General features: G+C 39.3%; 2 protein-coding genes across 3 annotated transcripts; both read right to left on the bottom strand.

Annotated features, from left to right (window-relative positions):
• Positions 1-833: 833 nt before the first annotated feature.
• On the bottom strand, positions 834-4,823 carry cbx7b (chromobox homolog 7b). The gene is made up of 6 exons (XM_055229611.1): positions 4,493-4,823; positions 3,449-3,492; positions 3,314-3,379; positions 2,694-2,757; positions 1,874-2,090; positions 834-1,181 (listed from the first exon to the last, which is right to left on the bottom strand). The coding sequence occupies exons 1-6, from the start codon at positions 4,559-4,561 to the stop codon at positions 982-984; spliced, it is 660 nt and encodes a 219-aa protein (XP_055085586.1). The 5' UTR covers positions 4,562-4,823; the 3' UTR covers positions 834-981.
• Positions 4,824-5,482: 659 nt separating this feature from the next.
• On the bottom strand, positions 5,483-10,804 carry josd1 (Josephin domain containing 1). 2 transcript variants are annotated; one of them, XM_033985044.2, is made up of 5 exons: positions 10,592-10,804; positions 9,396-10,119; positions 9,197-9,325; positions 8,641-8,835; positions 5,483-7,197 (listed from the first exon to the last, which is right to left on the bottom strand). In XM_033985044.2, the coding sequence occupies exons 2-5, from the start codon at positions 9,749-9,751 to the stop codon at positions 7,098-7,100; spliced, it is 780 nt and encodes a 259-aa protein (XP_033840935.1). In that variant the 5' UTR covers positions 9,752-10,119; positions 10,592-10,804; the 3' UTR covers positions 5,483-7,097. The 2 variants fall into 2 exon arrangements, with proteins under 2 accessions (XP_033840935.1, XP_033840934.1); XM_033985043.2 differs by having other exon boundaries at positions 6,882-7,197; positions 9,396-10,116; positions 10,592-10,742.
• Positions 10,805-13,783: the final 2,979 nt, after the last annotated feature.

Here is a 13,783-nt window from a genome sequence, read left to right as displayed (position 1 = left end):
CTTAAACTTACCCATTTGTTTTGTATGTTAAGGGGCAAGAGAGAAGACACCAGAGAAAACAAAATAGACACTGCAGAGAAGAAGAGCATGCAGTCAGTCAAATACTGGATCAGATTTGACACACTATGTCACAGTTATACATTAACAGTCTAGAACTGCTACATACCTTAGTGACTGTGGTTACATGCATACTCTATATCTGATTATTACCAGATTTTTTTAGTTACAAGACTGTTAAAATGCACTGTAAAAAGTAAAATCATCTATTTTTTTTTTCAGATTATGGTCCCTTTGATTACTCACATCAGATTTTGTGGTTTACATGTCATTTAAATATTCTTCGATGTCCAGAAATCAGATTATAATCAGATTTTGGTCTACATGTGAACATAGCCAATGGGGTGAGTTTCTACAATCCAGTATTGAAAACTACCAAGACAGCGGCAGTTTCACATGAACTAAACCTTCTAAGCCAGGGGTCGGCAATAATTTGCAACCAAGATTATTATGCATTTATATTATAATATATTTTATAATCAATTATTTTGTCTTCTTATATTTTACAAACTGAAAGAATAAGTACATTGAAGGTAAATTTGTATTGCAATTATTCCTATGTATTTAAGCCTCTTAAACTTCCACAGATTTAGATCATAATGAACCAATAATTCATTAAGAACGATTCAGGCTCAGTAACTACTTAATTCTAAGGGGTTGGGGTATTAATTAAGTAGTTATAAGCCTGAATCAATCAATAAATGTATTCATAGTAAATTAAGTAATTTTAAGGCATGAATAATTGTGTTCCTGTCACTTTTTTTTTTTTTTTTTTTAAACTAAAATGAAAAGAATATTGTAGGTAAGCGTAAGTGTGCATGTAAAAGTGTTGCTGCTCTGGAAGTCTCTGGACACCACCTGATAAACAGAATAATGCTATGTACTGTATGTGTGTAAACTTTGTTGTCCATGTCTTCTCAGTACTCAGGCAGCCACACCCCGGTCCCTGAAGAACCCCTGTGCCTCTGCACTCTCTGTAAACGTGACCGTGTGAGAGTTTATGGTGATGTCTGTGACTGTCACCTCTGCACATGACACTGGGCTCCACATGTGGCTCTGCTGCCCCGGTAGACTGCACACATCATGGGGTAAAGAGGGGCTTTGGGAGGGTCTACTCTTCTGTCCTAAAAGAAACACAGCGGTTAGGTTGAACACAAATGTGCGTATGAATGGCTAGCACTCATGTTTCGCAGCAAGAAGGGTTGCGTTCACTCCCCTGGTCACTCGGGCCTTTCTGTGAGGAGTTAGCATGTTTCTCTTTGTGTCTGGGTGGGTTTTCTCTGGGTACTCCAGTTTACTCCATCAACCTATAGGTATAATTCTCCAGCTTAAGTAGTCCTGACAAAGACTAGGTCAAGATCATGAAGATGGGTCCCTGAGCAGAGCACTGTGGTACCCACTGCTGATAAGGATGGGTCAAATGCTCTGGACAAATTTGAAAAAATGGCCATACCTGCTTGTCAATGCCCGATCTCATCTGATCTCGGAAACCGGCCAAGCATGATTAGTACTTGGACGGGACACTGTTGGGAATTCCAAAGGCAAGACCTCACCCACATTGCCTGCTATGAATGTGGTGTGTATATGAGTGGTGGTCAGAGGGGCCAGTGGGTCTACCCCAGGTGTGAATGAATAATGTAATGCTTTGAGTGTTTTCAAAGGTAAATCCAATGTATTATTAAATGATGGAAAGCAATACTTTATACTTTTGAATTCACCTGCAGCGTCTATCAATGTAATTGCAATATGACTCTTTTTTGCATCTAACCTAATAATAACAGAGTGCATAATCTTGGCTGATGAAGATACACTTAACTGTTGACGTGTCCTCCCTCTGACCCCTCTTCTTCATCATCTCTAGTGTCCTGCTCCTCCTGCTGACCCCAGTGCAGGGCAGGACTGGAGAGCTCCGAGCTGTAGCATCCCCCTTGTGTTCTGTGTGGGATCGATCGGGACAGAGACAGGCGCAGACGTGGAGCTGACTTGTCTGGGAACCTGTGGGAACTGCGTAGGTCCATTCTGTAAAATGTTTTCTGCAAAAGAATCAAGAATGTTTTATGTGAATCTTCTGTTGTATGTAATCAATTTATGAAGAGTATGCAGGATTTTTTTTTTAAACTAGTTCAGTGATATCAAAATAGAAGTGTACCATTTAAAGTGAATTGTTTAGTTTAAGGTGCACGATGTAACATTTATTGTGGTGTTGTGTTTTCTTGTGCCTAAAATGCAATAGATTAATCAATCTATCTTATTTTTTATTACAGCAGTTTTGTTTCTTGTTTTTTTTTGCTCTAAAACACCTTGAGAAATGTGCATTCTTACTGTCAACAAGGTAGCCTTTCCATAGATCTAGCCTGTGACTTGACCTAGTGATGTTACATGCTTGTCTAAATTGACATAAATAGATTTAATGCCATACTGTGGAATACAGGCAAAGCAATAACATCTCAGTGGAAACGAGTGGCATTACCTCCAACAGAAAAGTTATTACCACCAAAATAGTTTGTAGCACAAGAGTTATCTAGTGACCTCTAGAAATGTTTAAGAAAATAAATACCTGCATATGAACAAAGCTATAAAAACTAAGAACTACATATTAAAAGGTGAGATATATGCTAAAGTAGAGTTACTTTCACCTGGAGATGTTTTTTGGACTTGGGTCCTTTTCTTCTATGACGTAAACTCCGGTCCCCCTGATCTCTGTGTAGTATAAACACATAATAAATACTTAAAGAGGGCATATTGTGATATTGAGTTATGTTATAACATTGTTCCCTCATTAAAAACATGCCTGAAGAGGTTTTAGATGTCATCCATGCATGTTTCAGTAATTTAGCGATCTCTCAGACACTATTCGAACCCTCCTTATGGTTAGCTGTAAGATTCTGTCCAGTTCACAGCCCACATGCCTCTGTCACCCATGCTCCCTCAGGATAATTTTCTATACATTTTCTATACAAAATCATAGTACAAAACAACACACACAATTCACTACAACTTCATAAACCTGAGGCAATGTGCAGTAGATTCATTAGCGGGATGTACACTGATTGTGTTGTGATAATGCTCTGAAGGGGGAGTGACTTAGGGCGGGGAGCATCAGGAGGGCAGACATAGAGCGTGAAACTTATAAGTTGTTGTTGTTGTTTGAAGAAACATGGTGATCTAAATATGTTGTCTGTTAGTAGTTAATATCCATACAAGTACAATATCTGCTCTTTAAAACTGCCACGCTGACTGTTATGATGAGTCTTACTTGTTGTTAAACGCCTGTAATAATCTGTGGTCCAGAATGTGCATCTCTGGCTCCCAGGTGCTGTATCTACAACAAAAGTGAAAAACTTTAATTTTTGGCGGGGGACAAATGGATATGTCATGGTTCAGTGCTTACTTTGGAGGCCATCCCTTCCATTTGAGCAGATATTCCACATTCCCCTGTGAACAAGCCAATGGAATACATCAGGCTGCATCTATTTTCTGCGTACATATTAAAAGTAGTAAAAGTTGTAGTGTATTATGAACTTATGGGTTGCACAGTCACCAATCTTATTTGTTTCTATGATTCATTGGCCAAGTTGGTCGATCTACGTATAGCCTATTTTTGCTATCATTTCCTGTTTTGTTTCCATGACATTCACAATTAAAAGGCTATTTCTGTAGTGTAAAATGTATGCTTTCATATAACAGCCCAGCCTCTGACAGTTAGTCATCCTCTATGTGAAATCATATTTCAGTCTCTCCGATGTATTTGCAGAAGATGAAGTCATGCATTTTCCTGACAATGTGTTAGTCACTATAGCTGAGCTACTGTCTGTGGTTTAACCTTAGAGTGTTATACTTACATTTCCTATTTTGTAACCTTTAGCCCAGCCCTAATTTGTTGTTTTAATGTCTTTATACTATTATATGTTATGCTGATGTTGAGCCTATGTAGTTACTGTAGGTGGAGCTCTTTTTATTTTATTTGTAAATAGTATTAGGCTAGTATATTATGCGTAGATTTAGCTCCCCGCTTAGTCCAGAAGCTAACTATATTTACAAAACCATAGCCCAATAGACTAAGCTACACTTCGTCATATATTTAATAGTAATGCACAATGTATAAAATGAATGGGGGGAAAAAAATAGGACGGATAGGAGAAAATTTGCTAATTTACGCTAAAAAAAATGACGTTTGTTTAATTAGCCTTTTATTTTATATTATGTTTTTAATTGACTACCTCAGCCAATGACAGACTAACGCAATGACAACATCCAGCCCCGCCCCCCTCCCCCCGTGCTCGTGCAGCTCGCGAGGACACAAGCAGCGCGCCTCTGTCCTTTGATCTTTAAACGCAGCGTAAAGTCGTAAAGCACTCTCTCAGAATGTACATTATTTATATTATTAATTCGGCAATAATTAGTTGATAAATGTTTTTTTTTTTTTTTATCTTACCTTTCTAACTCTTTTCTTCAGAATCGACTCCACCGCGAACACCTGCTCTCCTATCGCGGAGAGCTCCATTTCTGACTCTGCCCGTAGCTTCAAATCGAGTCAAGTAAAGTGGGGTTAGCCTATTCCAGGTTAAAAAGAAACTACGCCAGAAAAAAAAAAAGAATGACACCGCACTTTTCGTGGCTTTCTCTTCGTTATCAGCCCTTCGACTTAGTTTGGGAAGCGTTTTAATACGGGTCGACCTCCTCTTATTGGATGTTTCGGCGTTTCCAGTGACTTTACAAAATCTGCGACACATCTGCACACTGCTCTGCGCGCCCCCGCTGCATCCATCCATCCACGGGCGCGCTCACGGCTCCATCCTCGCGCGCCGCTTCATCAACAACAGCAACATCATAACGTAATAACATTTTTTTTTTTTTTTTTTTTAATTCGTCATAGATAAACAAAAAAAGGATGAGGATAAAAACGATGGGGCTTGTGCGTAAAAAAGGAAATATTGGGTAAAAATCGACTTTCGTGAGCTTATAACAGTGCTCCCTCATCATTATTATTGTTATTTTACCTCAGTTGTGCGGTTACATGCAATACATCTGATTAAAAAAAATAATAATAATACATTTTGCAGTTTGCATGTCATTTAAATAAAAGGTCCAGAGATAATAACCCGATTTTTGGTACACATGTGAACATTGCCACTGATTCTTGTTTGAGTCATCATGTATTGTCCTTCATGTGAGGCTTGAGTGCTTAGACATTTAAGTTTTCCCCTACCAACTATCCCCACCCACGTGTTCTGTAAAAAAAAAAAAAAAAATTGCAGTAAAATGCCACTATGAATCTGAAGATTTTTAATAGAATGTCAATGGATCCACTTTGCCATTTATAAGCAGTTTTAGATCCATTTTGTCTTTTACAATTAACAAAATGTAAAATAATGCTCTACATATACCACCGTTTATAATAATAAAATAGTATAATATCTTTCCTTTAAAGTGACATACGCTTTTTATTTATATGCAAAAATACAAAAGAAAATACAGCAAGTTTTTTTTTTCATTTTGGATTGACATGGCACAGCAAATGTGATAGTTCTCCATGTGATTGTGTGTGATACTTGCCATACAGTCAAGGCATAACAGAAAAGTCATTGGAACAGTACATGTCCACATGTGTGTCAACAAAAGTGATGCCCTAAGTAAACCTTTCCATGTCACTCTTATAACATAAGGTCCTTGGCTGGATTTGACATCTAATGATTCAAGTCCAGAAATGGCTATTTACAACCACACTTTTGCATCTTAAAGGGCACTAAGCACGTTTTTAGGTGGTGGGTCTGAATTCAAAACATTTCTATTCTACTGGAAATATTGTTGCTTTGCCTGGAATGTTCCACATTATTGCATAAAACAGTGTCATCTCCATGGAGACAAGCAGATGGTTCTAGATAAGTTAATACCATACTGGAACATTCCTGGGAAACCAAAAACATTCTTGAGACAAGTGGCTGACCCTCCACCAAAAATGTTTATATAGTGCAAATTTAGAGCAAAATGTGTTGTTTAAATGTAAACTTTTAAGGCCATTATAATCAATATAATTACATGTACAATATAAATTTCTATTGAATGATGTGTAAGCTACATCATCACTGGAATCTCTTCTTCGGCGCACTTAACAATATTCAACCACGACATCACACGACTGGCTGGACATGTGAAGCCTTCAACAACTTGCACTTTTCTTGCTCGACAAACAACCATTTTCAAGACGTTTTTGTTACATAGGCACTCTATTTTTCATCTCTGTTCCATCTACAGACAGACACTTAACAAAACCAAGAAATCTAACACAACTACAAACATTTACATGTTTCTCCTTGTACATATTTGGCAGATATAAAACAGTTTTGGTGTGTAAAATTTACTGTGCATTTGGCATGGTATTTTTAGCACTTGCTTGTGATATCTTTGTCAATAAATATATATTACTCACTTGGTTGGAAAAAAAAATGTTTCCCAATAGAAAGTTTAATCACTTCCTGTAAATATTACAATCCAAAAAGAACTTCCACTAGAGGGAGTGCTTGAGCAAGGTGTTTGCATTGCTTGTTGCAAAGGTGAACTAGGCTTGGTTTGGCTAGTGGTGTTGGGTAGGTGGACAAAATGCAACACAGAAATGCATTGGTAACATGTTTTTTGACAGATGAGTGAAACAGAGAGCTAGTGGGTGGAAGGAACACACTTAGGTGAGATGGTAGGCTGTATAAAGCTTTTTTTTTTTTACTATGCCCAACCCAATATCTTTACAACTGGAGTATACAAGAAAACAACAAAATTGTAAATATATATATTAAAAAACAAACAAAACAAACACAAAATGTCTCCTCTTTTTTGAAATTTTCAAGTCTGTGTCGCAAAAAAAAAAAAAGGACTGTGATTGGTTTGATACTCCCTGTTAAGTTGCTTTGTCCCCCTTTGGAGATGAGTCCAGCAGTGGTGTTGTAAACAAGACTCAAAAAAAGGGAAGGAAAAAATTGTAAGTGTGCATCCAAACGACAGGCCACTCAACTTCCTCCTGTTCAGTGGCTGAGCTACTTCTTCCCTTAGTTATCGGTCCGCCATGTTTGGTGGGCCTCTACTTCATCGGACACCACCAACAGAAGTTCACAGTTTTTGCCACGCAGCTGTTGACGGAGAAACTTCCTGTAGGAATGTAAACAGAAGTGCCACGTACTTTACTAAAAAGATTATGCAAAACTGACTTAAGAGCTTAATGTAATAATGTTGTTACCTCATCAAAAACATACATAGAGTTGTGTTTTGTTTCATTGGTACATGTTTAAGTAACCGTTTTTATTAGTTTGTCTACGTCTCCAAAGCACAAAATGTTCTGTTCCACTTAGTGATGTCATGACACACCTACCTTTTACCTTTTTGTTGGAGAGATTGTTAATTCCAGGACCGAAATCATCCAAATGATTCTAGTGAAGGTGTATGGAGTTTAAAAACACTCTGGAGCACTTCCTGTATCACCCCATGACATCACAAGGTGGAACAAAGTGTTTTTTGTTTGAGAGAAGACCTCACCTTAAATATGCAGGATTTGTGTGTTTAACATGTGTGAATGAAATAAAAACAGAAAATAGCTTAATGTGGGCCCTTTCAAAATTAGAACAAATTTAAAAAGTAAATCAATATTCTGGTAGCATCTTCCACAACATTATGTGAAACGGCTTGTCGGCCATTTTCTTTTTATTAGACTTTTGAATGAACAGCATATTGAACCAAAAACAGTAGTTTTTTAGGGAAACTCCGATACTGATGCTGCATTCATATAATCTAGGAAATTCAGAACCAACTATGTACCATCAGACTTCCTAAAATACTTAGAGCAGCCCATGAAAGCAACAGTAACACTTGCATAACTTTAACTTGATTATTTTCTGATTCATTGGAAAGATACGTACAAACCATAGACTGTATACACAAACTACCAGTCTAATTTAAAACAATACTCTAATCATATTTGGAGGTCAAAGTCTGTTTTTTTTAAATGGGAGGTTCTGTTATAATTACTTAAATATAAACTCTAACATCATTGGAACAGTACATGTCCACATGTGTGTCAACAAAAGTGATGCCCTAAGTAAACCTTTCCATGTCACTCTTATAACATAAGGTCCTTGGCTGGATTTGACATCTAATGATTCAAGTCCAGAAATGGCCATTTACAACCACACTTTTGCTTCTTAAAGGGCACTAAGCACGTTTTTAGGTGGTGGGTCTAAATTTAAAACATTTCTATTCTACTGGAAATATTGTTGCTTTGCCTGGAATGTTCCACATTATTGCATAAAACAGTGTGTTTACAGTCTACAGTTTATGGTTGGAGATGACAAACTACCAGTGTAATTTAAAACAAAACTCAAATCATACTTGGAGTTCAAAGTCTGTTTTTCTGAATTGGAGGTTCTTTCATAATTACTTAAACATAAAATCTAACATCTAACATTTTATAATATATTACAAATAAATCAAATAAATCATTGTCGTTTCAAAAAAAGAAAACTTTACCTTCAGTTTCTTTCCTGGTATTTTAAAAACAAGCGCATGAATATTGGCATCAGAAGTGAATATTGACCTTACCTGAGTTCCTCCGGACTGCCGATGCACTGTGGGCTCCGGAGCTTGGAGTCCAGGTTGTAGTATGTCCCTGCCACCTCCCGGACCCCGATCCAGTGCTGGCGTTTGAGTGGCAGGCGGAAAGGACCCCAGCGCAGGTTGGACGGAACATTCAAAATGAAGCCGGTCACGTTGGACAGCTCTATGCTGCCCACATCCCTTTAAAAAACACAACTGCTGTGACATTTTACCCTCATTTGTTTTAGAGTGGAGTCCAAACAGGAATATGGGCTTGTCTGATAACAAGTGCAGTTCCTGATACAAGTGTGTCAGTGATTGTTTTTGTATGTCTCGTGGTGCTGATAACATGGCTGCTGATAAAACTGTCTCAGGCGCTTTAGAGTCTAGTAACTGAGTGCTGACTAATCAAAGAGCAGGCTCACTGCACTGCTGAGGGGCAAGAGAGGGGCAAGACAGGCTGTCATCCAACCCTCATCTCTGTGTTTTGCACATGTCAAATAGTGGAATAGCGGTACAAGACATGTGATATTAAAAGCTTAGAAATACAATTATCAATTACCTTCTTTTATCCCACCACACGGCCTCAAATCCACGGGTCTGCAGGGCGGCCATGATGACATTTACATCATAGTTTCCATTTCCCAGCATGCTCTTCTTATGGGGCGTCATTAGAGTACTTGGTGAAAGCCTGCAATGTAAAGAAAATTGCAGAACATATGCAAACTTCTTCTAGTTGATCCAATGGTAACTTAAGTTACCTCTGGTATATCTCCTGTAAAGCTTCTCTACTGAAGGCAGCACCATCTTGGAAGACGTTGTTGAGAGCGTGCAGGGCACACAGCTCTCTCCGCTGCTTTTCGTGGTAGATGACAGGAGGTGTGTGAGAGGGCAGAGGAGGTGCTTGTGGAGACAGAGATGAAGAAGAGGAGGACACTTCTTGTTGTGGACAGTCTTTGGAATCTATGGTCCTTCTCTCCTCAGCACCCATCACTACCTCTCCCCCCACCCCAAGGGATTTCTGCTTGCTGACCTTCCAGGGCATGCATCCCAGCTCCTGGAGCCCTCCCCTGCCCTTGCCCTTCCACTCCCCGGCTGGGTACGGAGCACTTCCCATGCCTCCTCCAGCCCCACTGCTACCTTTACCTTCAGGACGCTACATGGGCGTCATGGCGATCACTGCCATGGCAACCCTCAGCCTCTTGGTGGAGAGGGTCTTGAGTGGTCGAGGGGGAGGTAGAGATTCGTAGGTAATTTAAACCTTCAGTTCCTCAATATAAACCACACCTGTTCTCCAAATACACGCAGTAAAAAGAGCTGAGACAATGAGATCCTCCCAATGTTTCAAAGGGTCTTCTTTTAACATGTGGCAACAGAGTCAGTCAAAAGCTTTTAATGTTTGTGTTTTAGAGGTCTCCACTTTGGTTTTATTTTGCCACCAATTCACACACTTGAGATCATTCCCACCATAGTGTTGTACTTCTCCTGGAAATACAAACAGCACAATTATTCATTTATGCTGAACACATAAAGGGTTCAAAAACACTAAATGAACCATATAAAAAAAAAGCACATCCTAAAAGTCCATTGGCCTCAGCACATTGACCCTTTCAGCTCCTACCTCTGGCTACAACAACACTCCAGTGTCGTTTTGGTCAGCAGACTCCAAAAAGAGCACAAGGTAAACATTTCCAGCAGTGTGATGTGGACAGAGGAAGCAGGCAGCACTGGGAGCTAGCAAAACGTGACAGCCCCACAGCTCTCCTTAACACATTTATGGACACACAGGCGCTGTTGTACAGTGTTTTAACATGTTCATGCAATAACACATTGTTAGGAACAGTTAGCACAGGCTCGGCTCCTCTACGTACCTCCTGAGTGAACAGCAAACACACAAACACAACGCCTCCTGTAGCGTTTCGCCTTAGAACTTTATGTGCTGACAGCGGACACTCACCTGGCATGCTCCGTCTCAAAGACTGTCATGAAGCACAGGGGGATCCGAACATGTTGGGAACTCTTTCCGTAAGCGCTGTCCAGTCCTTTGTCTTTAGCACTTTTTTCCTGGTGTTGCTCTCTCCCTCTGCCTGCCGTTCAGAGCAAACGTGCGCATGCGCTCTGGCCACTGGCTCGTAGTGTCACGCCTGCGTCAGTAGATCAGCCCCTCCCCAGAGGATACAAACCCACTTTTTCACTTTTATTTCACCTGGGTTAAAGTGCTCACAGTTAAATAACTTGAGATCCATCTTAGAACTCTGGAAAAAATATTTTAATCACAGAAAATATTCAGCCTTTTCTGTTCATAAAAAGAAACCTAAATATTGTCTTTTCTGCAAACCATAAATATAATGCTATTGCATATGGCCCATAGATCTATAGTACTTAGATAATTATACAAGTGTAGCTTAAATAATCATTGGCATCTCAATTAATGGTATATCTTACTTCTTCCAAGTTCCAACTGAGTTTTCTCAGATCTATACCACTGAATAGAACAGATTACATAACAATCTACATGGAACAAATGCAAATATTTACATGTACATGTACATTCTTTACACATAAAAAACAGACGTTCAACAAAGAAACCAAATCAAAGGTCACAAACCAGTGCATGCAGCATGTCTCCTGCATTATCCTGATGTGATCTGGTTCTGTACTTAATGCATTGACTTTTGATCATTTCTAGAGCAGTTGCAGTCTGGTCGGAGTGGTTTTTCCCCACTGCTGGTCTTAAAAGTTTGATAACATATAAATTATGAAATGAGGGGCATTACTGAGTGGAAGCTCTAGGCAGGTCTTTGCTTAAGCAAAACAGAAGGAAGAAGTGTTTACTTGCAATAGATACAATTTTACTACACATCTTACTCTAACGGGCAGCATTAACATGCTTCATGAGTTTTTTCACAGTATTGTTTTGGCATCTGAAATTCAGTTGGTCACATTTTTGGTCACAAAGGAATTGTGTGTATGATTTTGATTTTAAAATTCATAAATATCATCTGAATGCTCACTATCTAAACTCCAGCACTTGCAGCTAACCATGAGTCAGTGCTAGTGCAGCCTCTGCAGCACAGAGAGTGAATTCTGGAGGTTCTGAGCATTTACATGAGGCCTGGTCTGTATATGTACTAAGAATGAGAAAAACGTGTATGTGTCTGTCTGCAGGTTTAGGCACTAGCAACTCAGGTTCAGTTATGATTGTAGTTTTGTTTTTTAACATTAGACTTCAGGGTACACACAGTTCCTTTAAATGTGCACTATGCAACTTTTCTGGAGGAGTGTTCAGCACCTGAGTTTGTCTATGGTGATATTATTGGTTTTCCTGAAATGTTCCACAGTATGACATTAAACCAATCTATCTTACATTCTTTCAATTACAAGTGGTTTTACTTCACATTACATACATTTGTTGCTTAAGGGGGATCGCCTCTGTGCAGATCTGATCTGATTTTGGCCTGGTGGAGTCACCTGCTCATCTTCAGGGAGATAGATAAGTTTAATGCCATATTAGGGAACATTCCAGATGAAGCAATAAGTTCTCCATATAGACAAGATGGTGGTGGACCCTCCACCAGAAAAGTTATATAATGCGCCTTTAAGTATTTTGGGCTTTAGACTATCGTCACTAGCTACTGTCACTGGCTATGAGCAAAATCATGTCCTGCAGAACAGTACTTGCTCCAACCTGACATACGGTTTATTTTTTACCCATTTGCATTCTTAACTTTCAAGTATGTTTTTACAACAAGTTCAATTAAAGCAGTGTTATCCTAAGTAAAGGGCTGTGCAAATTGTAATTTGAATATCTGTTTTGAATAGACATCTGAATGACTTTAGTTCAAGTAAATTTGTTGTACACAACATTCACCATAATGGAGAATCCTCATTGAGTTCAGAAAGTCTAGAAATCATCCATTAGGAGTAGGTCCTTGTAGAAGGCGGGTAGTACTCAGTTACATTTACTTGAGTAAATGTAACTGAGTACTACTTTTAAAGAAACTTTTCTAGCAGCATACTTTTACTCCTACTTGAATAATATCTTTTTTAATTTTTATTAAAGCAACAATATTTTACTTCAGTGGTTAATCTTCTTATTCTTAGTAAGTCCACTAGGGACAAACATTTTATGTTTATAATATTGATTATTTTAATATTTGTGTTTCTTGCATCACTTCAGGTATGACTGAGGTTTTCATTTTTTTCCTTCCAATTACATTAACATTTTACTCTTACTTGAGTAATTTCTTGAACCACTCATTTGTACTTCTACTTGAGTAATATTATTTTGAAGTAACATTCTCAGTAACGCACTTTTACGTGAGTAACATTTTTGGCTACTCTGCCCACCTCTGATCCTTGTCATACACTTCCTCCTTCCTTTTGTCATTCACAAAGCAGACTTCACTACATATGTCCCAGTTTGGTTGCCAGTATGGTAGCCATGTCTATAAACACTCCTCTCCTCTGTAACTCATGCACAAAATTCCCCTTCATCTATTGCAGCTCTCTAGGAATTAAATCAACTGAAAGAGTCGACACTTATAAATATCTTGGGTTTTGACTTGATGAAAACTTATCCTTTAAAAAAAACATATTCCAGAATTATGTCTGCATCGGTCATCGTAGGTTTGGCAACGTCCCTCGTAGCAGTACGCCGCTCCGCTCTGACACTGAAGTCCATCCATCAGGTAAAAATCATCTGGACAAAACGCACTTGTCCCTAAGCAGAACTCGGGCAGGTCACAGCTGTCCTCAGAGCGTCTACACGGAGTGCCAGCCACTTTGAGCTGAAAAACACAACAGTAGTTAATTTATCCAGAGTAGAGTTTTGCAGGCACTGCAATGCTAACAACTACTAGTATGCTAGCACACACATCCTGATTACTGGACAATACAATGTAGACAGAAGCCCCTTATGACGAGTGTTCAATCAAGGCAAGCTACATCGCCTGGACAGGCGTTACCGGGGCCCCACCCTGGAGCCAGGCCTGGAGTGGGTGCTTGACAGTGAGCGCCTGGTGGCCGCGCCTTTCCCTATGGGGCCTGGCTGGGCTCAGCCCAAAGGAGTGACGTGGGGCCGTCCTCATGTGGACCCACCACCCGCAAGAAGATCCGTAAGGGGCCGGTGCAGATCTGGGCAGCAGTC

The sequence above is a fragment of the Periophthalmus magnuspinnatus genome, chromosome 19 (assembly GCF_009829125.3).
Source record: "Periophthalmus magnuspinnatus isolate fPerMag1 chromosome 19, fPerMag1.2.pri, whole genome shotgun sequence".
Taxonomy (NCBI): Eukaryota; Metazoa; Chordata; class Actinopteri; order Gobiiformes; family Gobiidae; genus Periophthalmus; species Periophthalmus magnuspinnatus.
The sequence above is the reverse complement of the archived record's forward strand: the minus strand, read 5'-3'. Positions and strand labels throughout refer to the sequence as shown.